This window comes from Corvus cornix, chromosome 5 (genome assembly GCF_000738735.6).
Source record: "Corvus cornix cornix isolate S_Up_H32 chromosome 5, ASM73873v5, whole genome shotgun sequence".
NCBI lineage: Eukaryota > Metazoa > Chordata > Aves > Passeriformes > Corvidae > Corvus > Corvus cornix.
This window is the reverse complement of record NC_046335.1, coordinates 6399590-6425740: the sequence shown is the minus strand read 5'-3', so window position 1 is coordinate 6425740 and position 26151 is coordinate 6399590. Positions and strand designations below refer to the sequence as shown.

The 26151-nt window shown below is 38.1% G+C and overlaps 1 protein-coding gene across 5 annotated transcripts in view; it reads left to right on the top strand.

The window, feature by feature from the left end:
* The window catches only part of PPP2R5E (protein phosphatase 2 regulatory subunit B'epsilon), a 74181-nt gene extending 51258 nt beyond the window's left edge, over nt 1-22923 (top strand). For 4 of the 5 annotated variants that reach the window (XM_039553032.1, XM_039553033.1, XM_010396245.4 and 1 more), the window contains 11 exons: nt 2739-2840; nt 5481-5573; nt 9567-9697; nt 9782-9841; nt 10470-10578; nt 11560-11613; nt 11712-11762; nt 12578-12697; nt 13805-13932; nt 15727-15828; nt 18437-22923. In XM_039553032.1, the coding sequence (XP_039408966.1) occupies nt 2739-2840; nt 5481-5573; nt 9567-9697; nt 9782-9841; nt 10470-10578; nt 11560-11613; nt 11712-11762; nt 12578-12697; nt 13805-13932; nt 15727-15828; nt 18437-18536 (1050 nt within the window). In that variant the 3' untranslated portion in view covers nt 18537-22923. The remainder of the gene's footprint in view (nt 1-2738; nt 2841-5480; nt 5574-9566; nt 9698-9781; nt 9842-10469; nt 10579-11559; nt 11614-11711; nt 11763-12577; nt 12698-13804; nt 13933-15726; nt 15829-18436) is intronic. The other variant, XM_039553034.1, reaches the window with a different exon arrangement.
* Nucleotides 22924-26151: the final 3228 nt, after the last annotated feature.

The window sequence follows — 26151 nt, the reverse complement described above, 5'->3', positions numbered from 1 at the left end:
TGATGTAGTGTATTCCTGTCTTAATGTGGTGGCTGTCAGAGTCTCCAGCATACAGCTGGGCAGTTCATGCATGGAAGGACTTGTTGCCTTCAGTTCTCCCTTAGAGGCTTATAAACATTAACTACCCAGAGGCTACTGATTTAGATAAGCATGCTATAAATTGACATGGCATGTAAATGAGCGATCATGCTGTGTTGTGGTGATTAATGTAACTGTAATGGCACACATTATCTCCTAAAGTTATGATAACCTGGGGAAATCACTTAAAGATAACCTGTTCTGTCTGTTCTCCTCAGGAAAATATCTGCATTTTGGCTCCACATAGTTTATCTTTACTCCTAATGCAAAACAGAAAATTAAAGAGAGCAAACTGCATACTAGGACCATATTCTAGCTTGCACTGCATTTACTCCTGCATGTTCATTTTCTTATGCAAAAAACCTGCTTTTGAGTTGCCTTGAGACTGGCATTTTTTAATTGGTACTCTCCAGAAATCATACTAATTTTGTCCCAAGCTTAAGATCCAGGTGTCAGTGCTGGCACTTCACTAATTGTTGCTGAACCTCTCATACTTCTGTCATGCTGCTAAGGCCCTGGCACTAACTGCTTGAGGCTTGGTTTGACTTAAATTAATTCTTACAGGAATTTGTCTTTGTTTAGCTTTTCATTCTGAAAGTATGTACTTTCCCTTGCAGGTTTTGCTTGTGCCATAATTCAGTATTTGTTCCTGTTTCTAAACAGAACAGCTGATGAGTGATCTGTAGGTACAAGTTTCAATAATACATGTATAGTTAAATTTGCAGAAAATTTTCTTTCTTGTTTCAAATGAAGTTTAAAGCAGAAAAGGAAAAACAAAAACTGCCTTTGGTTTTCTTAGTTTCTTATTTTGATCCAAATCCTGAGAGAGCTTGGATTTTTGACTGTGAAGCATTAACAAAAAACGCTTGAGTTTTATTTTAGAATCCCAGATGTTTGGATTCAAGGTACATTTCCCAATTTTTACTTTGGAATCCTTTGGGCTGTCTACCCTCTTTTGCATTCTGCCACAGAAACTCTGTCTTGCTAATTCTGATCACTCTCTTCCTCTCCCTGCATTTTTGTATCAGGGATAATAGAAGGAGGAGCTCAGGAATCCTTGAGGAAAGACAAACTGTAACATGTGTGTATTCCTGGAATAGTTGTTTGACCTCTCATGAGATTAGAAATGTCCTTTTGTGAAGGGGCTCTTGAGAGAAGTGAATGAGTTGGGGAGGAGGCTGGAGGAAGGAGAAAAAGATCTTCTCCTAATGAATGCTGGCAGTCACTTGGCAGGTGTGGGTACAGGGCAGGAGGAGGAGTTCAGTATCCATCAGCACAGGCTGGAGTAAGTGCTGTGTCTTTCCAGGCTGAAAGCAATGCCGAGCTTTAGAGAGTGGGGCTTCTGGAAAGCCTGCAGGACTGGAACTGCAGTGGCACACACCCTCTTGTGGCAGGAAGGGACAAGTCCCAGCACAAACCAGTGTGGCCTCTTGGTTTTTGTGCTCAGTGGTTTGCCTTGCTTACTCTTTTGTGTTCACTGAACATCCCTCACTCAGGTGCACCACGTGTGCTTTCTTTCACTTACCTCTTTCGTCCTTCTCTTTATGCAGTGCTTGAATCCGTTCTGTTTATCTTGCAAATTCTAAAACTTCACCCTATTTCAATCTGGTTTTATCAGTATTTGGATTGTATTTAAACTGTGGGCTTTACAGTGCCCTGTGTCACTAAGTTGCCAACATATTCAAAATATGTCTTACAGACTAAAACATTTACAGGGGCAAAAAAGCTGGAAAAATAAACAAGGACGCTGAAGAACACAATGGTTTTGTTTCTTAAATGGCTTAAGTTAGTCTGAACTACTATGAAGGGGTCATGTATAGATTAGGGGATAACATGCTGCTTTTCCCAGCTGTTTGATTAACCAGCTTAGAGATGGGTCAAATGCGCAGGAGCAGAGCACAAGGAAGGCACATCATCACCTTCTAAGTGCAGAAAGGGCCCTATAGCATGTATGCAGTTTATCAGATTTGCTGCATAATAAGCTGTATGCTCCATTCAGCACTCTAATTAACCCAGGAAAGCTCTCTGGCTCAGTCTTTGCTGATAGCATGAACCTCACAAAGCCAGGCAGTCTCACCAAAGTACCTCTAAATAAGATTAAGCAGAGCGAGTCAACCATGAAATAAAATGTAGGCTAAGTGTCGAGCAAATACTATTATTTGCTTTCATTTAGTACCAAGTTCTGTACTTGGCATGAGGTGTCGAGGCATTTAGTGTGAGTAGCACTGGCAACTCCTAGCAAGTGCTGACAGATGAGACCTTAATCATTAATGTTTCTCTGTACAGACAAAAATAACCAAGAGTTGTATGACAACACTTACAACAAGTTGATGGTATTTGCTACAACTCTTAAGCAGTCCTGGCTCCCGCTGATGCCCGTCAGGATTGGAAATTACATGTTGGTGGGCTCCTCTGGAACATGGTGGCAGACTGGGTAATGCTGAGATACCAGAGGAAAGAAAAAGAGCCAAGTCTGGTGGCAGGTTTGTAAAATGACAGGTTCCTTAGCCCTGTGCTGTTGCTGAAGATCCTTGTCAGACAGCGGGAAAAGGAAATAGTGTTTAGGTTATGGAGGATAGAGCAGGTACAGAAATACAGAGTCCTGGAATCTATTACCTGTTCGAAAAATGGATCTCATCCTCCTTTCTTTCCCTTTTCAGGTATCTTGCAATATCTTCAGAACTCTCCCACCTAGTGACAGCAATGAATTTGATCCAGAAGAAGATGAGCCCACCTTGGAGGCATCATGGCCGCATTTACAGGTTTTTGATTATTTACCTCAGAAGAAATTCTTGTCATTGCTTAGTGTATCTAATAATTTTCTCAGCTTTTTTTTAAACCTGTGAATCAGAACTAGTCTGTGAGGCACTAACATTTATTAATACCGTTTATGATTCTAATATAGTTCCTACAGAGATGGGAGAGAACTTCGTGATATTTGCAAAATGTTAGAGCTTTCTTTCAAAATTATATTGATGGTGTCCCTCATATTCCTGTTTTCCTTCATTGATTTAAAAATTATTTTGCTTTCCCAACTGCTTTGATGCACAAGTGTTTTTCAACAACTTCAGCAAGAGCATTGTGAGGATGACACTGCTGGCAGTTTTTCTTTACTGAGGGTGGTTAATATGCATACGAAAGTGCACAGGTGTTGGCAGCTGATCAGAAAAATGAATGAGAAGCTGCATCCCTATCTAAGTTCTCCTTCGTCTCCCCGAGTCAAGTTTTGCTTCCAGGTGTTTGTAGCAGGATGCATGCTCACTGAGTAGCATCCCTTCCTCTGTATTTCAGTTGTTAGAACAAGGGAATTTGAGACCCCCATGTGGAGTAACACTGCATCCACATCTGGAGTTACTAGCACAAGATAATTGTGGACCTGTTAGAGTGTGTCCAGTGAGGAGGGCACAAAGATGATCAGAAGGCTGGAGCACCTGTCCTGTGAGCACAGGCTGAGAGACCAGGGGTTGCTCATCCAGGAGAAGAAGAGGCTCCAGGGAAACCTCGTTGCAGCCTTCCAGCCCTTGTGAAAGGGAGCGCATAAAAAATCGGGGGAGACTGACTTTTTACATGGTCGGATAGTGGTAGGGCAAGGAGAGGTTGAGATTACACTTTAGTAAGAAGTTCTTAACTGTGGGGCTGCTGAGGCCCTGGCACAGGTTGCCCGGAGAAGCTGTGGCTGCCCCATCCCTGGAAGTGTTAAAGGCCAGGTTGGATGGGGTCCTGGTTAGATGAGCTACATGGTCTAGTGAAAGGTGTCCCTGCCCATGGCTGTGGGGTGAAATGAGATGATCTCTAAGGTCCCTTCCAGTCCAGACCATTCCATTGTTCTATGATTTTGAATGAAGAACATAAGCTAATACTGGAGAAAGCATCATTGATACTAATACAGTAAATTTCTTTATAGAAAATATAGATGAAGATCCTGTGCGTATTAGTCAGGATAATGACTCACACCACTGGTAAATTTGCAAGAAGTTTGTTTGAGTAACAGTTTGTGGAGTTTGGGAGTTCCTGTGAGCAAAGGAGCACAATTGACCTCAGCCTGAAATGAGGATTTTATTTTACAGCTGCATGCACAATCCTGTGAGCGGTTTGTTTCACTCTTCTGTGCTCTCTAATTCAGAATCTGTTGAAATATAGGTTCATCCCCCATTTATATTTAAATTTCACAAAAAATAAGAATCTTCAAAACTTCAAGGCAGCTCTGAGGAGCTGTGTCTGCCTGGAAACAGCACATTCAATGACACTGGTGCTGTAGTTCAAAAAGTCACTACTTGCATGGAAATGATGGAATTTCTTATCCAGTGGATGACTTACCATTGTCAAGAAGAAATTCACTGAAGTATTTGTGAGAAGTCGATGGAATTGAGTTCCTGATGATTTAGTGTTAGCATTATGTAAGCTGTCACTTTGCCCACAACTTATTTCTAAACCTCTCTCCTGCTTTTTGATTTCCCGTTGCTTCCTTTGAGAAGTCTGAGATCACTGACGTAAAGCAGCAGCAGCAGTTTTGCAGCATATTGCTGTCATGGAAAAGTTTAAAATGATTTTAAAATGTAATTTTTACGCTTCCTTTCTCCTTTCAGTATCAATATTCATACTCACTAAAGACAAAAAGGAAAAAGTTTTCAATGGCTGCTCTTTATGAAAAGGTTCTGCAAAGAGAATGGCTGGCTGGTAGCTCATTATCAGTGACAGATCAGAGTTGCTGTCTTATGAGGCCACAGCAGTCTCTGTTTCACTTCACTTCCTCGTTCCCTGGTTTTTATACTCTTCTTTTTCTCCACTAAATGAAAAGTCTTGCTGTCCCACTGAATAGTTTAGGTAGAGATAGAATTGCATGAAAATAAGCAGATTTTCTCCAGCCCTGAGGCTAATCTTTACAGTAAGTTAGGAACTTCTGAATAAATTCTGGTTTGTATTCTTCTTCTGTATTTCAAGTTGTACTAGAACACTACTCTAAGCAGTTTCTAATTTAATTTAAATATTTCCAGCTGTTTCACCAACCCTTTCAGAATTGTAATGTCTGTATTTGATGTGACTTCAGCAGTTCAGAGGGCAGTTTAAATGTGCTTCCCAATTACTCTAGGAAACTTTACAAGATGATAACAAGCATTACAAGATGGCAGTGCCTGTTCTTGGTGATGAAATGTCTTTGACTGGAGTTAAATAAGCAAAGGCAGCTTAAAAAGCTCATGTAATTAATTCTAACTAAAGGTGGCAATTGGATAAAGGAGAAAAATATTTTCCATTATTTTAACCCTTGGTTAAAATAAGGAATTTTCCCTTGGGGAAAAATAAGCATTTAATCTAACAAAATAACTTAGGGAAACACTAAAAATATAAAGAGCAATTAAGTCATAAACTACAAACCCATGTTTTGTTTATTTTTTCTTTTGCAGCTTGTATATGAGTTTTTCATACGATTTTTGGAAAGCCAGGAATTTCAGCCCAGCATTGCCAAAAAGTACATAGATCAGAAATTTGTATTGCAGGTAAGCTGGTGTGTTGTCTTTAAAGGCTTAGTGTTGCTCTTGAAAAAAAAATTCCTTTAAAAAGGTTTTGTTCAGAAGTTGAAAGTATAACTTTATTTGCAACAGAAAAAGGCTAAACCAGCACCTACAATGAAAGTTTTCAATCTGTGGAGATAGTGGAAAAAGGTGTGTGTGTGTGTTTATATGTCAGTCTCTGTTGCTATAGATACATAAAATAGATGATTTGGATCCAGTTTTGATACCTCAGTCAAAATATTTGACTTTCTGGTTTTGAGAGGGAACTGAAACAGTAATTGAAAAATGAAAAGTTTGCTATCAAGTAGTTTCAAAATGCTGCTCTCTCTATCTAGAGAGACTACTTAAACACCAGTTTTAATGTGTCTTACTTAATATTGTTTATATATACAGAGGTGGTTGAAGGAAGTTGTTTTCTGGGATAAGCCAGGACACTCCACAGATACATTTTTTGTCTTCAGATTTGACAGCAGGCCTGTCTTGAGGTTTCTTTTCCCTTCATCAATTTTTGTATAACTGCAAAGTCAGAAAGAACTTTGTGCTTGCTGCTGTCTATAGCTTGCTTTTGAAATCAGTGGAGTTTAGAAAGATTAGTTAGAAAAGGGAATTCCTTGCCGGCTGACAGTTGAATGAGAAACAAACTAGAGTTGGCAGGAGATGCTCAGCATTTCTGAAGACCTTTCTCTTGCCCCGTATCACTTGTGGAGCTTTTATTTTCCCCTCTAGTGCTCAGGCAATAAAAGTTGTGCTTTTACTGTTAATGTATGTTGTTTGGATGAAGAATACCTGAAAAACGTAGTGAAAAGAGCAATTTCTTTCCTAACATTCAAAGTTTCGAAGAAAGGACTTCAATTTCCTTCTCAGTATCACAAGACCACCTTCACCCTATGAAAGCAATAGGATACAGTTATGTTTTTATTTTATCCACCTCCTAAATACAAGAGAATTTTTCATCTGGATCAAACTTCTGGTGGTTTCCTTTTTGTTCATCTCAGTAGTGATTTGAACAAGGAGGTGCACCAATGTGTTCATCCAGTACCTGGTGGAGATAAAAGAATATGCATGGTAAATCATTCCTGACAGGTTTTTGCAGGCCTGTTTTAGTTTGATTAGATAGAGCACGATTGCATCAGGATGAATGCATGTGCTCTCCTTCAAAATCTAGTAAAAATAATTCTCAGATGCTCCTGTTCTGTGCTGCTGAACTTGGTCATGACTGGCAACATCCCACTCACACCCTTTTAAGACTTTCAAAACTGTCAGTTTGGCACAGGAGAATAGGTCTAAACCAAGGATCTTAATTTTTTTTTTTTTAATCCTGCTAGTTTTCATTAAATCTACTAAATGGAAGAATAATATCTACTGAAAGAGGTGAATATGAGATTTTAAAACCTACGTATAAGAAAATGTATGATACGACAATTAAGAGGTCAAAGGAGTTCTAAGGGTTCCTATGTTCTTGCCATGTGGTTTGGTGATGCACGTTTTTATATCACTGTGCACAGTGTGTCAATTTAAAATGCCCATTTTTCTATAAAAAGTTCTATTCAGCCATATATAGAGATGTATATATATACACACACAAGCAAGTAGATATATTTCCATGTGTGTAAATACTTTGTGGTGAGCTGTAGGAACTGGGGTGGCCTTCCACTTCCTCTTGTTATTTGTTGTGTGTCAGGAGTAACTCCTGAGTATTTGCAACTAAGACCACTTACACAGGAAAGCAATTTGAGACTTAAGAAAATTAAGTATTTTGGTGTCTCATGACACTGACAGCCCAAGTGGGACGGTATTTGGAATCAGCTTTTTCTCAAAACTGATTTTTAAATTTTTTTTTTAAATTTTAATGAAGTGTTTCTTGGCAGTAAGGATGCCTTTATGGAAAAAAAATATTTAAAAAGATACAGTTTTTTTAATGGACTTTTTTCAAACTTTTTTGCTTGTTTACTTGCTTTTTGCATTTGTTTTTTTAAGTATAGCTGTGTTTCTGGCTTTCAGCTGTATGTTTTAATAAAATACTGTATTTACCAGTGTAGCTGTTCATTTCTAAAGCCTGCTTATGTACAGTTTGAAATGGTTGGCAGTGGTTGCTAAGAGACATACAATTCAAATATATCCACAAGTCTCTGTGTTATGTAGGTTGCTATTTTGGAAAATTAATTTCCCTTTTCTATGTATGTTTAGAATAGTCAACATAAATTACAGAAGTCTTGCAGCTCATCCATAAAAATAAGACTTTACTGTTGAAACCTGATAACAAATTGGACATAGCAGAATAACTGTCTTATTTATTTATTTTTTTTTTTTAATGAGACACTGAGTCTTAGTTTAGCAGTGTTTTCAGAGAGGATCTGCATAAGAGAACTGGAAATATAAATACTTTTCAATCCAGTAAGAAAACGAAAAACCTAAGTGCTTCCAGCTGTTTGCTGTCTTAGGGTGAAATGTGCTATTTGGGGAAGGATGAGATGACTATTTATTTATTTAACTCTAGAACTAATTGAACAAAGTAATGTGTTTATAACCTCTGGAGGGCAGCTGACAAACCTCATACTTGCCTCATGAAATTCCCACCACAGATTCTTACTGCAAGGAAAATACAGTGAGGTCTCATTGCAAGCCACAGAAATGTTCAAAACAATGAGGAAGAATGTGTGCATCAATCTTAGACCTGGATGTTAGAAAGCAAAATCCCAGACAGTGTTACAACTTTTAATCATATTTTTTCTTACCTTTTTCACCTCCTCAAAGTTGTGTAGCAGTTTAACAGAGATCAGGTGTAGCATACATACACTGACATATCTACTTGTAATAGGTATTTATAATTTATCTGTTTGGGAACCTAAGATAATCTTGTTTTCTGCCACTCCTGTAATGATTTTCTGACAGCATCTTGCCCATTTGTAAGACCTGTTTGACAAACTGTCTTTATTTCTCCTGCAAGACAGGTACTGCTTGACAGTTAGTTTCTTTTTCATGCAGGACAGATAGGGTTGCTTATAATTACTAAAAATTACCTAAAATTCCCTGTTTTCTGCATGTTTGTGGCAGTTGGTTGGGCTTTTTGCTTTTAAGTAAAGTTTACCTCTGAATTTATTCCATCCACCAGAATAGCCCATGTTGTGGTGTCACAAAAAATGAAGAAGGTAGCTAAGGGGAAGCTTATCTTTCATGGCACAGGATTCAAGGGGAACAAAACAAAGATCTGCAGGTGATATTCCTGCTGCTCATTTCATGCAGCTTCAGGTGTCAGTGTTTGGGATATATTTTGTACAATACCAGACACTGGAACACCTCTCTTGACTGAGTCTCACATAACTATTTTGCAGTTTAAGAGCTACTTAGTAAATGTGGGTTTTCTGTTGTTGGGTTTTTTTTCTTTGTTCATTGTTTTGGTTTGATTTTTTTTAATTGGCATTGATAGTGAAATCACCGTTTTGTTCAAAGTGAAGGATTAATTCCCTCTGATGCTTTTGATTTGTGTCAATTGGTGGAGATCCTGTAACAGCAGATCCAGTGCTGGCATGGACTTCCCTGTTGAGTCTTTCCACAGTGTGAAGGCCATGCAATCACTGGGAAGGCTTAAGAGCTCATCATATAAATTACAAGCAATTAGAAAAATGTGACCTTGACACAATGTTGTAGAACAAAGTATTAGAGCAAATGAGGATGTTTTGGTTCTGCAGAGTCAGGGAATGGTGGATTGTAAAAAGCAAACTGTCTTATCATGTTTATTTTTCGGGAGAAGGAAGCATTTGGGAACCAGTTAATCACAAATTTATTATTCTGAGTTTTGTGATGTTGTACTGAGGTTCCAGCAGATTTTTTTTTAATACTGGATATCTACTCTTTGGGTACCATGGATGTCAAATTCTTTCATTCACGAGTCTTCATGAATTCAGTTTCATACAGAAGTCTGTGTGCTGTACTTGTCAAATGTCTCCTGTTTCAGTTCTCTTTTTCCTCTAAACGCAGCTGTTGGAGCTGTTTGACAGCGAAGACCCTCGAGAACGAGACTACCTAAAAACAGTCTTGCACAGAATTTATGGCAAGTTCCTGGGTCTTAGAGCATTTATCCGAAAACAGATTAATAATATTTTTCTACGGTAAGTTGTGGAAGAAGGTGCTTTTCGCTTATGATCACTTTAGGAAACTGATATATCACTTATATTTAACTTTTCTTTTTTTAGATTTGTTTATGAAACTGAACACTTCAATGGCGTAGCTGAACTGTTGGAAATTTTAGGAAGGTAAATGGGTCTTTATTTATTATCGAACTCGACTTCCCTTGTGGACACGTCAGGATAGTGTCAGATTCAGAAGAAGTATTACGATAATCCCTGATTCTGAAAACAGATGTGTGCACATGCTCATCTTTAAGCCCATGTGCAAATCTCTGTCACATCTTTGCCAAGAATATATAACTGTATGCAAGTTATAGCCAAAGTGTTGGATTGATTTTATGTGTATGAGTGCATTAATTAAGGCACACTTCATCCTTACATGCTGTAGGATTATTTTCTTCTGAGCACACTTAGCAGAGTGAATGTTTTGAGTGAATCTAATTTTGGTAGGTTAATTACTCAAGACCACCTTGCTTACATGAATTTACAGACCACATAGACAAGGTCTTATCTGTTTGGCAACAGGTTTGTGCAGCTGTTTATGTGATTATTTCTAATGGGAGCTGGATTGCTACCTAGGTATGTAGTGCCCTGCTAATATACAGCAGGACCAAAGTCAGCACCTGTTTACAAATGCTATTTGTAAACAGGTGCTGACTGCTAAATATATTTTAATCTAGGAAGTGCTTGTTCAGACCTCAGTATTGCTTTCTGTGATGATGACACTAACAAGTATTTCTTTTCTGATTTTCAGTATTATCAATGGTTTTGCTTTACCTCTCAAGGCAGAGCATAAACAGTTTCTGGTGAAGGTGCTGATCCCTTTACACACTGTCAGGAGTTTATCACTCTTCCATGCACAGGTAGAAATTACAGAAATATTTTTTTGCTCAGTAAGAATTATATGTATATTTTTTAAGGTTGCTTTGTGAATTTCATTACCTGCACATAAAAAGTGGGGGGAAGTTCTGAAATGTGGAAAAAAATACAATAGATTTTTTCAAAATTCATTCAATATACTTTGTATGATAAATATCTAGCTTCTCTTCTGATGAGATAATTAAAAGAATAACATACATCTGTAATATTTTGGAAATTTTATTTAGTGGTTAAACTCTCTCACTAGGTTTTCCTCTCTACTCTTTTCTCATTCTCACAAGTGTGCCTTTCCCATCCTCTCTCCCAAGAGGATGTTTGGGTTTCCTTAGTCTTGTGCTGTCAAGGCTCTTCTTCACCCTGGCAGCCTTCTGAATACTAATACCCACATTTTTGCATTTAATATTCTCCCTCACAGATTCCTTAATACTGCATTTATGCTCTCATACATCTTTTTATACCTCCAGCTTTCATGACGTAATTTTCCCTCTGATAACTGCTACCTGTTGCCTTTCTCTCTGATTTTCAGATAGTGCAGTATTTCTTATGGTGATAAAGCTCTGCTTTCTAAAGATGTTATTCCAGGTTTTAGCTGTGTCCACTCATCTTGCAAGAATTCTCACGACTTTGCTGTATAAAATTAGTAAAAAGACGCAGTTAAAGAGAATAGCAGAAGCTTCAAAACATTGTCTGTATGACTGTATTTAGAATTCCAGGTTGTTCTGATTTTTATTTTATATGTTACTTTGTCACTAATTGTTTGTGTAAAGTGTTCTGTTGTTTCTTATAAACTGAACTTTGAGTGGATTTGCACAGTGCAAACTGCATCTCAGTTTAAAATTTGATGCAGTTTGAGAAAGCTGAATAGCATCTTGCCTTAAGTGTCTCTTTTTCAAAGAATTAGGGTTTTGTGGTTTCTTTATAGAAATGTTCTAATTTTGTTCTCTTAAATTCTTACCTCTTTACAGCTGGCGTATTGCATAGTACAGTTTCTGGAGAAAGACCCCTCACTCACAGAACCAGTAAATATTTCTTTCATACTTCTTTTTTTTCCACTATGAGTGGTTTACCCTGTTGAGAGTAAAGTAAAAAATCTAACTTCTATTTCCTTCTAATTTAGGTCATTAGAGGTTTAATGAAATTCTGGCCAAAAACCTGCAGTCAGAAAGAGGTAAGTGATATGCTAGTATTTAAAAAAAAAAGTTATTTTGCTCTAGAACATAATAAGCAGGGAATCTTTAAATATTTCCTCATTGATAGCACATGCTGAAATGAATCTTGGTCTTATTTCTTGTTACGATTTTTCTATACTTTAATTCTGTTTTTGTGAACAATTTTGACTTTGAAAAGTTTGATAACTGTGGTTTCTATTCACAAAATAAGTACTGGTATTTCTGCAGAGAATTTTTTAGAAAGGAGAATGTAAACACAGATGAGGATAGGTTGGAAAACTGTTAGATTTGGAATTATTTATATGTGAAGGTAGTGTTTTTCCAGTGAGGATGAAAGATACTTTCTGTGGTGTTTACCTACTAAACATGTAAAAGATGCAGTTAAACATGTGCATTTTTGTTTCAGGTGCATATCAGTTTCCCTAGTGAGGTTTTGTGGAATAGCAAAACTGTTATTTTGAATATTGCTCTCAAAAATGAAGTAAAATTAGGAGAATCTCCTTAGTTATTAAAGTTTAAGCCTTGGACAGATCTTTGTATGAGACAAGGTTTTCAGCATGGGTATATATACTGGTGCAATTCTGAATTTCATTGTAAAAAAGCACTTTAAAAGCAGCACTTGAAGAAATGTTTTAAGGGACTGAGTCGAGAAGCTGCTAAAGGTAGAACAGGGGACATTTTTTGAGAGAGGGTCTTACTGAGCTAGTGAGGTTTCCATTTCTCCCTGGAGCAGTAGAATTTGAAGGTTACCAGCATTCTGCAGAACAAGATGATTTGGAGGTTTTATACTCAATGCTTTCTTTTTTGTCTTTAGGTCATGTTCCTAGGAGAGCTGGAGGAAATCTTGGATGTAATTGAACCATCACAATTTGTCAAAATCCAGGAACCCTTGTTTAAACAAATTGCCAAGTGTGTCTCTAGCCCTCATTTTCAGGTCAGTGGCAGAGGTTATTGTTTGGATAGGAATGTATAGTCTTCAGTTTCAAACATAACACCCCCCAAATGTAAATATTATTTTACGTTATGTTTTTACATACTTGTCTTCTGTCAAAGAGGATATGTTGGGGTGGAAGGTTAAGTCTGAGCTCCTTGAAGACTTGTTAGAAGTGTTTGGGGTTACAGCACAGAACTTGTCCTTCTGAGCCCCTCACAAATCCTTAACATGTGTCCAGGCAGACTTTGAGCCCTTCTCACTGTGAGTGACTGGTCCTGGCCATATAGACCATGGAGGATGTATTTGCTGCGTGGTTTTGGTGCAATATTACGCAGTTCTTGTTTTCTGACTTGCTTCCTTCTAACCACGTAACCACGTGTCTGGTTAGAGGTGACAGAACCTGTGGCCTGTTTTAATCACATTGTATAATGGGAAGGAGGGGAATGAATGAGATGTAAATGGATATTGAAGAGGATATAGAGTTCATGGCCTGTAGTGTCTCCACATTAAGCCTGGTGATCTGTCCTGGCACAAAGACAGATGTGACTTTTCAGCTCTTCCTTGGACTGTGTCTTTTTTGTCATAATTTAGATCAGCATCCTCCCTCCTACCCCCCAGCTCCTCTCCAGGGTAATTACTGTCCTTAGGACCTTCCCCACACCTAAAGTTTCTCCTCTCTTATCCAGCCCAGCTGCTGGGCTTTTCCCTGTCTCCTTCCTCTGGTATTGCAGCAGTGCTGGGATACCAGAGGAAGGAGAACTGCACTCTTCCTGATTTTCAGGGAGAGGGGCAATGGGAAGTCTCTCTGCTCTCCCTTTCCCTCTCCATCTGCAGCACTGATGCTGTGTCTGCACCCAGTTTTTGGTGAGCAATATAACACATGGCTCAGGAAATAGAGAGTGGGTGCTGTGGGATCAGAACAACAGGATAAAAACTTAGTTCCATTAATGTGTGTTATGCTACTGATTAGAGTTGTTTAATTCCAAAAGTAATGACTCCTGTTAGCTGATCTTTGTGAAGTTTCTCTGTGATTAGTTTTTCCTTCAGAAAATCACAAAATTACAGGTATCTGAATTCCTGTTAATATTTTATTTCTTTGACTCAAAGGTGGCTGAAAGAGCGCTGTATTATTGGAATAATGAATACATCATGAGTTTGATAGAGGAGAACTCAAATGTTATACTTCCCATCATGTTTTCCAGCCTTTACAGGATTTCTAAAGAACACTGGAATCCGTAAGTTTGTGCATTTATGCTTTATGTCACCATTTGATATCCCACTGATAAACTTAGGGAATGTCTGCTGAAGAACATCTGAATGGGAGAGATCCAGGCTCAAAGCTGCTTTGAGCAAGTGCAGCTCTGTTAATGTCAGTATATATTAGTCTGCACTTGAGTTTGTCTCAGTGTTTTTAATTAACTGTTATGTGTACAAAAATGGTTACCTTGTGGGATAAAAATAGACTTTCTCACAAGTTGGAAACAAGGAGAAATTAAATGTTACATTGTTATTGAAGGAAAAATGTTGCTCATCAAGTGTTTCTCCTACTCATTTTTTTTATAAATGGGTTGGCTCTGATTGTAAATTGTCTAGAAGATGATCACTTGGCATTAATAAACTTTGTGGCTGTATCATAGACTGATACCTCTGGGAGACTTTTGGTGTTGGCATTTTTTTAAACATTCATGAAACATACAGACATCAGTATGTTCTTAGGTTGGGTTGTTTTTTCTAAATTTATTTAAATACAGCTGTTCTCTATTACAATAATTGAGCAGTTACTTTATAGTGATATCCTGATAATTAGGTATTTTTATTTTAAACTGAATGACCTAATTGTTTTCATGAAAAATTCTATTACAGTTAGATGACATATATCCTATATTTTAGTTAGAAAGTTTTTCTAATTCAAGATGGTTACCATTTAGTAAACACAGGATTTTTAATGAGCTATGCTATGTTCAGGTCCCAGTTGCTTTGAGACCTTACTGTAAAATATTTCATCTTTTCAAACATTGGTCTTTTTGTTCTGTACCTAGTCAAACCCTCAAGTTTGTGTGCTTACAGGACAAATCTAATGCTGCTGGAAAGCTTCTGTAATTTAACACTGATCACAAAAGAGCACTTTCCATGGCACAGTATTCCAGTACCAGTCTCCAACCTTTTATATTAGGCAATGGGATGCTTCTGGTAATGAGAATATTCCAGTATCCCAGTTCACAAAGTTTTCATACCCACAGAAATTTTGTTATACGAACCAGGCAAAGATGCATCGAAAATAAAGGAGATATTTAAAGAATTTTTATATTTATAAGAAAATTTTTCACGTAGGCAACAAAAATGAAAGTTTATTTAAAGAGATGAGAGAGACAGGGGTGCGTGGGAAATGGCACATAGTTTGTGTGCTGTAAGGATTAGCTCCAAAGGTTCCTGGCACTTGTACTGTTGATTCACTGCCTCTTGGCTAAAGAGCTGTTTCTTAAGCAGCCCTGGGTCTGAATATGGCAGCCAGAGTAGTGGATCAGGAACTGTGAAAGGGAAAATGGATATGAACTGTATGAGCACAAGGAAATCACTCTTGAAATACAGCTTTGTATTTTGCATAGATGCACTGAATATTCAGCTTCATAGAAGAGTCATAAGGAAATATGAATCACTCTCATTTTGTGTTTGAATTCTATTCCTTCTGCCAGCGTTGATGATTTGAATCTCTGAAGTTGCATTCAGAATTGCTCCACAGCATGAGGGAAGAGTCTGTAGTTATATGTAATAGCTTTCTGTTGTTGCCTTTCACCCTAGAGTTTTGGCCTGCTCCATTTCAGTAGTAAGCAGGGACATGAAAGCTGATTCTCACCTTTAAGTATGTTAATCAAAAGTAGTTTCACTGAAATCGAAGAATTTACATAACCATACTTGCAGGAACAGAATTGGTCACAGAAAAGCTGGGAAGAGAAGACATTTTTATTTCACGTTTGATTTCACCTGAAACTAATGGATTCCTTTCTTTCTTCTTCTTCCATGTTTCACAGGGCTATTGTGGCTTTAGTCTACAATGTGTTGAAGGCATTTATGGAAATGAACAGCACCATGTTTGATGAGCTGACAGCCACTTACAAGTCAGATCGTCAGCGGTAACTTTTTAAAGCTTTTTTTTGCCAGCTGTGCATACAGCCTGCAGTTTAGTTCTCCCCTTACACTCAGGTGCAATTGCATAATCTCACACATAATAGACACTGCCCCATTTTTGTCCTTGCCTGCTCGTTAGGCTTCCCACTGCAGGATGTGAGATTGTGTGCAGGTTGTTCTTTAGCCTTTATTAAATACAGGATCCATTGCGTTGCTTGGGAATCCACATTCCTCATGCAATTCCTTTTTGACTCCACATTCCAAAAGATGTAGGTGTATCAAGAGCTTCAATAATAAAAGAAGAACAAGGGTTTAAAGATAAGACTTTGCTTAAAGACTTTAAAAAAAAAAAGTTACACTGAGGTTTGGAAAGAGACATGAGGGAAACCCCAAAGATTTGATTTTCCAAACTGCTGTTTGTAGGCTGGATGTGGTCTTAAAGCAAAGAGACATCTCTCAGCCTTTATGTTCTTATTCAGAGGTTCTGCTGTATCTGAGTCTTTCAGCATGCAAGATCCATTAAATACACCACTCATAGAGGCATTAGTTCAACTCCAGTGGCTCCTTGTCTTTTCTCCTACTTTCCTTAATCTTTATTTCTCAGTTACAGTGCAACATCTTTTCTCAAAAGTTTCACCTTATGCAAAGATTAGGTGAAAAAAAGGAGGAAATTTCAGGACCTTTGAACAGTTTGCAGCTTCATTTAAGTCATACCTTTGCTGTGACTCACAGTTCCCCCAAGCAGTGCAAAGGACACTGCATGTCAGCAGAGGTTTTTTAGGTAGTCCAACCTTGAAAGTCTCTTGGCTGTTGTAGTTATTTGATTTGTGTGACTGGAGTCACACTGGCCTTTCATTCCACTTTGTTCTATACCCCAAAAAATCTGCACATAACAGGCTAGTTCATTAATATGGTGTTTTACTTTTAGAGGCTTGTTTAGAGATATATTTGAACTAAGCCAGATATTCTTAATATGTATTGATAAATAAGTGCCAAACTTCTAGTGCAGTTGAGACAACACCATGTGGTTTCCTAGCGAAAAGGCAGAGAGTTTTAGGACTGATGGTCTAATCCAGCTGTTCACTGAGGCAGCTTGGTGACCTAAATCAATTTGTGGTTGCACTTTGCCCCTTAAGATGAGGAATTTTGCTCTGAACAGGACCAGACACTGCAGTGGTGTGTCTCATGTCTGGATAATGGCGGAGGTTTAGTGGCTGAACTGCATGAAGAATTTATTTTGCACCTGCTGACATTATTTCCTACCAAGGCTGGTGCTAACCATTTATCCATTTTTATTTACTTCTTATAATTTTAAAACATGAATGTATAAACTTTTTTACCTTACTGTTTCCAGAAAATTTTTAGCATTTAATAAAGCCACATTTCAAAAGGATAGCTTTGATACCACTACAAGCTTGAGGAGAAATACGTTCAATATTACTGGCTAGGATAGGTCAAATAGGTAAGTGGGGTGAGGTGATCATCCTCTAACAGGCCTTTAGGTAAGCAGGCATGTATTTCCTAGTGATTAGAAGATAAATATTGGTAAGTAGCCTGAAAATGTAAGGCTATTTCACTTATTTTTGTATTTAAAATACTTTCTCGTAACAATAGGCTCTTTTTTTTTTTTTTCTTTACTGTTCTTCAGGGATTTATCTGAAAGTTGTTTGTATTTTTTTACATGTTCAAAATCCTCTTGGGAAATCAAAATCCCAAACAAATGAGCCAGATGTTGGCATTTTGACTGAAGCAAAATGTGTAGGAATGTTTCTAATCCACTGAAATACTTTTCAAGACTTGTGTAATGTGACTGGCAGAGAATCTGTGTATCTGTCATTGTTAGATTTCCATTTCATCTAAACCTACAAGGTGATGTAATAGAACTTGAAAGCATTTTGTGCCTTGCAGTATCGAGGAGATTTATTCACAGTAAGCTATGGCAGAGACAGGAAATTTAGAAAGCAAACAATGCAGGTAAAGTAAATGTTAGGTTTGCTGTTTAATTTCCTCAAATCAACCACTGAAGTCTGTTGATAAAGCAAATGCTACATAGATCTTGCAGGAATTTGGTGTGGAAAAAAGAGTAACTCACTGAACAAAAGACACATCTTGTAGGTTGAACTTTGCCTTGGTTGGTGCCTAAGCTATAGGGAAGCCAGCAGTCAATGTAAGTAAAAACAGTGATTCTAAAGGAGTCAGGGAATGCTTTCCAGAAAGTGGCTGTGATTTATAAAATTATTTATATGCTTAAATAAATATAAAAATAATTAAACAACTTAGTCCAAAATGTTAATTTTTATAATTTTTACAGATCAATTCTGTAATAAAAGTCCACTGGGTTTTTTAATTTCTCATTGCAAATTAATGTCTTTGAACACTGTCACTTTGCTCAGCTAATATTTTAAGCTCTTCTCATACTACTTTGTTTAGTTATATTTATGTAGGTAACAAAGAAAAAAAAAGAAAATATAAAAAAAAATTAAGTATGTTAGGAAAATTGCAGTTGTGTTCAAGAAAATTAGTGCAGCTAATTAATGTCAACTGTATGTTTTTTAACATAAATATTATACAGTCTTCTCTCCTGCTAACTCTTTGTTTTATTTCATCTGTCAGTGAGAAGAAGAAAGAGAAAGAGCGTGAAGAACTGTGGAAAAAACTGGAGGATTTGGAATTAAAGAGAGGTCTTAGACGTGATGGAATAATTCCAACTTAACAAAAAAACAAAACAGCATTATTAACCTGTGGAGTCACACATTTATGTAGTAGAAGATGGAGCAACAGTTTTCTGTATTGTGCAACTTTACAGTAGATTTCACATTTGTTTCATTATTACAACAGCACTGTATATACCTGTCTCTAAGTAAAGGAAAAAAATAAGGACTTTAATCCAAAGTTTGGACAACAGATGGACTTCTCAGAACTTTGCAAACATAATCATTGTTTTAACCCTTCTTTAAAACCAGTCTTCAAAGATCTGTTGATGAAAATTGCAATGTCAGATTCCATTGTCAGGACCTGTTCCTTATTTATCGTTAGCAGAGAGTATAATACGACTTTCAAATGTGAACAATCTTAAAATTTAGCTTGTCTTTCTGCTAAACTGTTACGTGTATTTATAGTAAAAGAGAAAAAAGACTGTCATTTCCTTATGAGTTTGTGTAACATCCTCCTTCTCTGGATAACTTTACTGTAATTTGACTTTCTTTTCCTTTTGCACATCTTCATAAGTTGAATGTCCATTCAGATCAGGGCCATGAAAAACAGTGGTCCTGAATAAAAGTTTTGTTTACTGGTGTGAGCATTTTTTTAGTACCAGGCTGTCTCTGGTGCTTCCTTAATTTGAACATTAGGAGTTAAAAAACAAGTAGGTGATAAACATAGTAGGAAAGGGAGCTTTGGATTTGTGCACCTATTTATTGCAAATCCAAATTAGTGTCCACAATCCTTGGGAAAAAAGACGGGCAGTGGTAACACCCTGGACTTCAATACCTAACCAGTATTAGTGATGCAGCATTGGACAGACGTACCAGAGTTGGTTTAAAAACACTAATGGCTAAATTATTACAGTATGTTCTTACTGGACCATTTAGGAAGAATAAAGACACATGCTAAACCACCCAAGCGTGAAATTGATCTCCAATGGTCATGGGTCTAATTGGAAGTTGAGTTGAGATTGCAGTTTGGATAGTTTGGAGTTGTTGCCTTACTTTTTAAAATGTATTTATAAAGTGTTCCAGCAAAAGAGGATGTAGCCTCTGAGAAACATACTCTAGTGTTTTTGTGGTTCTAGTACTATTACTCATCACAGTACCAGCCCTATGGTCTTAGCTGGAAAGGATTCTGGATAATACACTTCTGCATTCTCATCTGGATGCTCATTCCTAACTACTGTATTTGTTACCAAAAGTGGTTCTACAAATGCTACTGAAAAAAAATTCTGGAAATCCTAATGTTCTGAGTATTAATAATAAAGTTTAAAATGCTTTTATATCAAAGGTGCATTGTGACCAAATTGTTTAAAACAAAAGAGAAAAAAAAATACAAAAACAAAGAAGAGGGCTGTATTATAAGTATACATTATTGGCTATCTGCTTTGTATTTGAAAGTGGAATCTTACATCTTTGGTAGGTAAAATGCTGATAAGACTTATGTACAGTATATATTTAGCTAATGCAGTTGCATTATTCTATACCGGAAGGTATGTGTTTCAGGATTTTTCTCCAGGATGCTTTTGAACTGTTATAGACATATGACAACGGTGAATTGATAATCCTAAACCATCAATCCAGCAGTATTTACAGTATAAAAATGAATTGGTGTTCATGAGTCTTTGTGATAGTTGCAAACATGAATTTATGACCTGTTGCCATTGATAGAAATACAGTATAAATACAAGCTTGTATATTTTTCTTCCTACCATTTAAATATACAGTAGAATTTGAAGTTTTCTTGTTTTCAGGCACAGAAAAGAGGTAAAAAAGAATTCCCTCCTAGACTACTGACTGTTTCAGGATTATCAGGTCACAGTTTGTACTCCTGGGTCTGCACACACAAATGTTGTAAACTCAAGGTTTTGTAAGAACTTGACACTGTTAATTCTGGGGGAAAAAAAAAAAAGTGGAACTAGTCATATGCAACACCAAACACAACATGATTTTATGGGATTAATATGAGCTTCTTTAAGAACATTGACTGGGACGCAATGTAAATTAGGCAGTTACTGTCATAGTTGAAACATTTTATTTTAAAGTGCTGAAGCAAAGGTGCAAGCTGAAATACTGAAGATTAAATAAATTTATAACAAATCATGTCCCTTAGCCCATTGATTTTGACAGTCTTTTATTTCTGTTACAAAAAAACCCCACCAACTTGCTAGTGTGATTTCTGTGTGAAATGATCATTTCACAGTACAAGAGTGTGGACTCAAACTCATGCTCAAAGACTATGTTCCATTGTGAAAAACTGAGAAAGAATGGAGGAATAAAACTTCATGTTTTTCACCTGGTGGAGTAAAACACAACAATGTGAAATTAGAAAAAGCACCTTGTCCTGTACTTAGAGTTTAGGTGAGTGTTGTTTGTTCATAACTATTTTTGGTTTTGCCATGTCATTCTGCTCTTGGTCATACAAAACTGACGAGAACCCACTGGGTTGCAATATTTCATTACCTCTGCCACGGGGACAGTGGGGAGTGTCTGAGGTTTCCAGATGATTTATCACTTCTGAGAAGGGATGTTCCTTTAAGGAGGAGGAGATGATGTGCTGTTGTTCTGAAGTCACTTGACTCTAAAGGCTGGGTGCTGCACCTGAAGAAGCACTTGCTGCCAGGATCCCCCATGTGCCGCCCTCCCAGCGCGATGTCCAGCCCCGCAGGGCTCCCACTGCTCCCGCTGGAGCTGCACAAGGAAGAGGAAGGCAGCCCATGGGCCTAAGTGTGATCAGTGTATCATAAATTATACTTTTGTTTGCTTCTTGAGTTCCACAAACCACCTTTGTTTGTGTCAATGTTGTTCTTGACTGCTCGTCCGGCAGGCATTGGGTTGGTCCTGCGTGTCCTGGGCCATATTGGTCTCAGGGGGAAGGGTTGAGTGCTGTCTGCTCACAGGAGAGAGCTGCAAGGGCATTGGGTCATGGGGATGTAACAACTGTACAAGTAAAGTTCCTCTCATACCCTCTGAATTGACCACACGTTGCTTTCTTCATCTTGCACGTCTCCCTTACTGTTTTCCTTTCATGGCTTTCCAGTGTTTTTTGTCTCTCTTCCAAAGGATGGAATGCTTTAAATAAAAGTATTCTAATGCTATTGGAGGGTTTGCTAGCAGGGTTACAGTAAATTTAATCTTGGTTTTGTTAGCATAAGTAAAAGGGTTTAATTTATTTTTTTATCTGTTCTCATATATGGAAAAATCAAGGGTGTTGGAGCCAAGAATTGCTTGAGTAAGAAATGCAGCAGCTGTACTTACATTATATGTGCGTAAGTACAGCCTTAGGCTGTCTCACTCGATGGAAAAGAAAATAGATTAGGAGCTCTAAAAAGCTGTTTCATGAGGAGTGCGGAAGATGAGATCCTTCTCCCTCCAAGTAAAACCAACCTAACTTCCTTTGAGTTCCGTCTTTGAAAACAAAGATGCTCTTTTCTCTTATTTGTGTGACACCACTCTCTCCCAAAGCAGTTGCCCTAAAAGAAGACAAAGGTGACGATGCTCGAGATTGGAGAATGTTTTTATTTACATGTGGCTTTTTTATTTTGCCTCATGTGCTTCCCTTAGCAGCTCTGGAGTGAGCCATGAATTAGTTATTCCTAGTTGGTATGTGCAGCAGATTTTATGTAGCCCAGTTTTCCAGTTTTCCATTTTGAAGTCCATGAAACAGCATCTTGAAACAGAATGGAACTAATTTTGATTGAAAACTTTTATCCAAGTGTTGCTTCCCATCCACAGAAGCGTGCACTTTGTATCACGACCTCTCTAAGAGTTTTTGTTACTTGGATCACCTGCTGTAAATATGTTGTATTCATAACCTCATGGAGCCACGAGGAGTTTTCAAATATAAATAGTACTGATACATTTCTTGTTGTCCTATTTTTGATTGTAGTATAGTGAATGACCTGTCATGCTTTTTGTTTCAAGGTTAGCATTAGATCCATAGATCTTAATATTTTAGCATTTCATTGTTTAAGCAGGAGAGGGCAGCAAAAGTTCGTTTTTCCCCATAGGAATGCTCTGGTCCCAGTACTGTTTTTAAACTTAGATGCATCTAACTATTTGTGGGTAAGGGGGAAAAATGAAACATTTTTTATATATATTAAAAGGTGCATATGAAAATATAAAGACTGGTCCAACCAGACTGTGAAAATGTCTTCTACTCTACATCCAAGTAATAATAAAAATATCTTCCACCTCTGGATAACGTACAAGCAGGTCTTAAGCTCTTGGATTCAAATGTCATTCTTTGGAAACAGTTTACTTTCTTAAAAATGGTATCAAAGAAACTCAAACTCAATGGTGCTCCCAGCTATAAATGTGTAATCTTCCTCTTTTGCACATGCTCAAGAGGCTCTGTACTGTGGGTGCATCTAAATAAAGAAGCAATGAAGTGTTTTCCAGGTGCTTGGCTTTTTTTTCCACCTCCTCCCATGTAAACTTCATGAGCCTTTTCAACAGTGAGCTTGGAATAATCAGGTACCCATCTGTGTATATTCAACGTAAGGACTCTTGTCTGGAGAAAAAAAATCCAAAAGAAAAACCAAGCAATGAGGTGGTAATTTAAATTTCAGCCGGAATTACCATAGTAAACACTCGGTTTTTATTAAGTTAATTTTTTTCAGAGGTCCTCTGATGATGGTGAGTATCCTTGTACCTCACATAACTCCCCCTGTGAGGGAGGTCAGGAGCAGTGGATGCAGGAAAGGTATTAAAGCCACACAATGTTTTTTAGGAACCCTCTGAGCCTCACACTTTGCAGTTGGTGAAGGAATTTGTTCTTTTATGGCAGCATTCTACTGTTTCAGTCCTCGTGCTGTTCTGCCTTGCAGTTTGGAGGCGAAGGGAAAGGCTGAAGATGGTGCATGGGGGAAACCCTCTGGAGAACCATGGATAGAGCCTGGAAAGGGGCACTGCCAGTGAATGGCTTAGCAGCAGTGTAGGAGAGCTGGTTGCTTCAATAAAATGAGAAAATATTTATTAAACACCTGATTTTTAAAGACCACGTTTTTAAAATAAGTTACTCCCAATAGTCTAATCCTTAATTCTTTCCATTTTTTTTTTCCAACTTAAATTTTAAGCTGGTGGATCTTGCCTTTGTCAGAAGAGCTCATTATCACAAATCTCTTTAAATACTTGTAAGACAATATTCAGATCAGTTAACAACTCCACATCTCTCTACTTTCTTGTTGCAAGGCAAGTATTTTCTAAAGGAGTTAAAAAAAAAAAAGAACATGCAGTAAGTTGGCCTCCAGAGTAGGATTTGTCTTCTTGCTTGCAAGTTGGAAATCAACCTTTACAGGATTGGAATTAAAAACTTAAATTAGTTTCCTACTTTTGGTAAGGATAATTGCTTTGCTAATTTTTCATCTTGGTCTTTCCTTCTCAGGGATGTTTTGGGTCCTCATACAGCAGCAGAATGTCTGGTTTATCCTGCATTAAGTTTGGATCTCAGACCACAAGTGTGTAGCCTACAAAAGTAATTTTGTGTGCAGGTAAAGGCTGTTCCCAAGGCTGCATTAATTAGTGCCTCAAGGTACAGTGAAGGAATAGCTCAGGAGTTAAACTGGAAACTGATACAAGGTCTCAAATTATGGTCTATGGTTTTTTTAAAGATTAAACACAAGCTGAAGCAAATATCCTGAATTTGTTAGTAAATACCTTGAAAATAAATGTACTAGGCCACTGTGAGCAGTGACCACAGGCTTTTCTGGGAATTTCCATGACATGAAAAATGGTCATACAGAAACTTGATCTTGCACTATTTTTATGATTGATTGGTTTTGTTTCCCCCCGTTGTCCATCTTGTCTGTTCAGTATTAGCCCCCTTGAAGTCACTGAAGGTGTGAGAAGTTGGGGGTCACTTGGGAAGGATGAAAAGCTTGAGATGCATTTAAAGAAATGTCTATTTTTATACAGTGGTTCATACTTTGATACACACTTGAAAGTGTCTGGGAACTTGGCATTATCCCTGGATCTGGGAAGGGCTTCCAAGAAGAGAATGAGAAAGGAATATTCTACACAACACCTGAACCTTGTCAAAACTTTTACTTTGCAAGCTTCCCCTTGTGTAAGAAGCCTCTGCGTTTCCCTGACAGGGGAAGCAGTGACCCTGCAGTGAGTATTCCTGGAGTCCCTGGCCAGCAGAGGATCCTGGGGCATAGTGGCTCTGAGAGCCAGGAAAGAAAGATCTTGTGTTTGCATGAGGATTTGTGCAGCCCTTCAGCAGTAAAGGCAGAGGTTACCTGCAAACCTTTTGTGAATTGAGCAGGCTCGGGTCAGGTTAGAATCTTCGCCTTTTGAACCTTCAGCACACATGGCTGAGCTGTGTGAGCAAACTGGACAAATGATCCAGCTCAGTTTTTGGTTTAGTATTAATTCTGCAAAGTGTACTGAGTAGGATTACAGTTTATGCTCGTCTGTCATCCCAAAGGCTGTGCAGCGACTCCCCTGCTTTTTTAGATATTTGGCAATGGATATGATGTGCATGAGTGGAAAATCGCTGTATATATAACTGTCTCCAACCAATATGGGCACCTGCATTACATAATCTTCCATTTCAGGCATCTTGGAGGCACCAGGTTCAAGTCTGCAGGTGACAGATCTTGAAGTAAACTGCAACTTGGCAAAGGACGCTCTAGATTTCTGGAGCAGGGAAATGTGGAATTCAGACAGTGTTAATTAGTTTGTTAGTCCACAGACTGTTTCACAAGCACAAGGGGATATTATTGCTATTTGCTCTCCATGACACTCATCAGACAGTAATTGTCACGGTTAGTGGTTATGCACATTTCAAACATCAGTTTTGGCCAGACAGAAATGACTCAGGAATACAAAGGAAAGAATATTTCCTACTGCAGTGTGTGAGGACTTGCAATGGGCTGAATTTAAGCAAAATGTGCTGTTCTAGTCGAGATTGTCAGAAGGAAAACATAACTACAGATCAGGGGGCATTTCAGCTTTTTCCAAGCAAATGCCTTTCCACGTGGACAGCTAAAGAACTGGGAGATTTTTAGAGGTCCTTCCACTAGACCAGGTTGTTCCTAGCCCCATCCAACCTGGCCTTGAACACTCCCAGGGATGGGGCAGCCACAGCTTCTCTGGGCAACCTGTGCCAGGGCCTCAGCACCCTCACAATAAACAATTTCTTCCTAATACCCCATCTAACCCTGCCCTGCACCAGTTTGAAGCCATTCCCCCTTCTCCTCTCACTATGCGCTGTTGTAAAAATCCCTCTCTGATCAATATCTGCAAAGATCCAAAGCTCACAATGTGCACAAGCCTTATGCATTCTTCTGCTGATACAATTTAGACAGGCCAAGCACGTGCAAGAGTTCTTGCTTGCTTGGAGTTTTTTATCTGAATTTGGGAGAGCAGAGGTGGCCGCTTGTCCCATGGAATTTTAGTCCCTTAACTTTCAACTTTTTCAGCTTCTTTTTTTCCCTGAAGTTTTCATCTGGTTTTCTTGCAATGGGTGTGTGTTAGTGGCTTTCTCAGCAGTTCAAATGCAGTCTAGTAACAAAGATCCCCTTGGTTTGCATCAAGTGCTTCAGACTTGACCAAAACGAGAAGGGGCCCTGGCATTCAGGTGCAAGAGAACTTTCTTCCAGCAAGAATCAGGTGTGC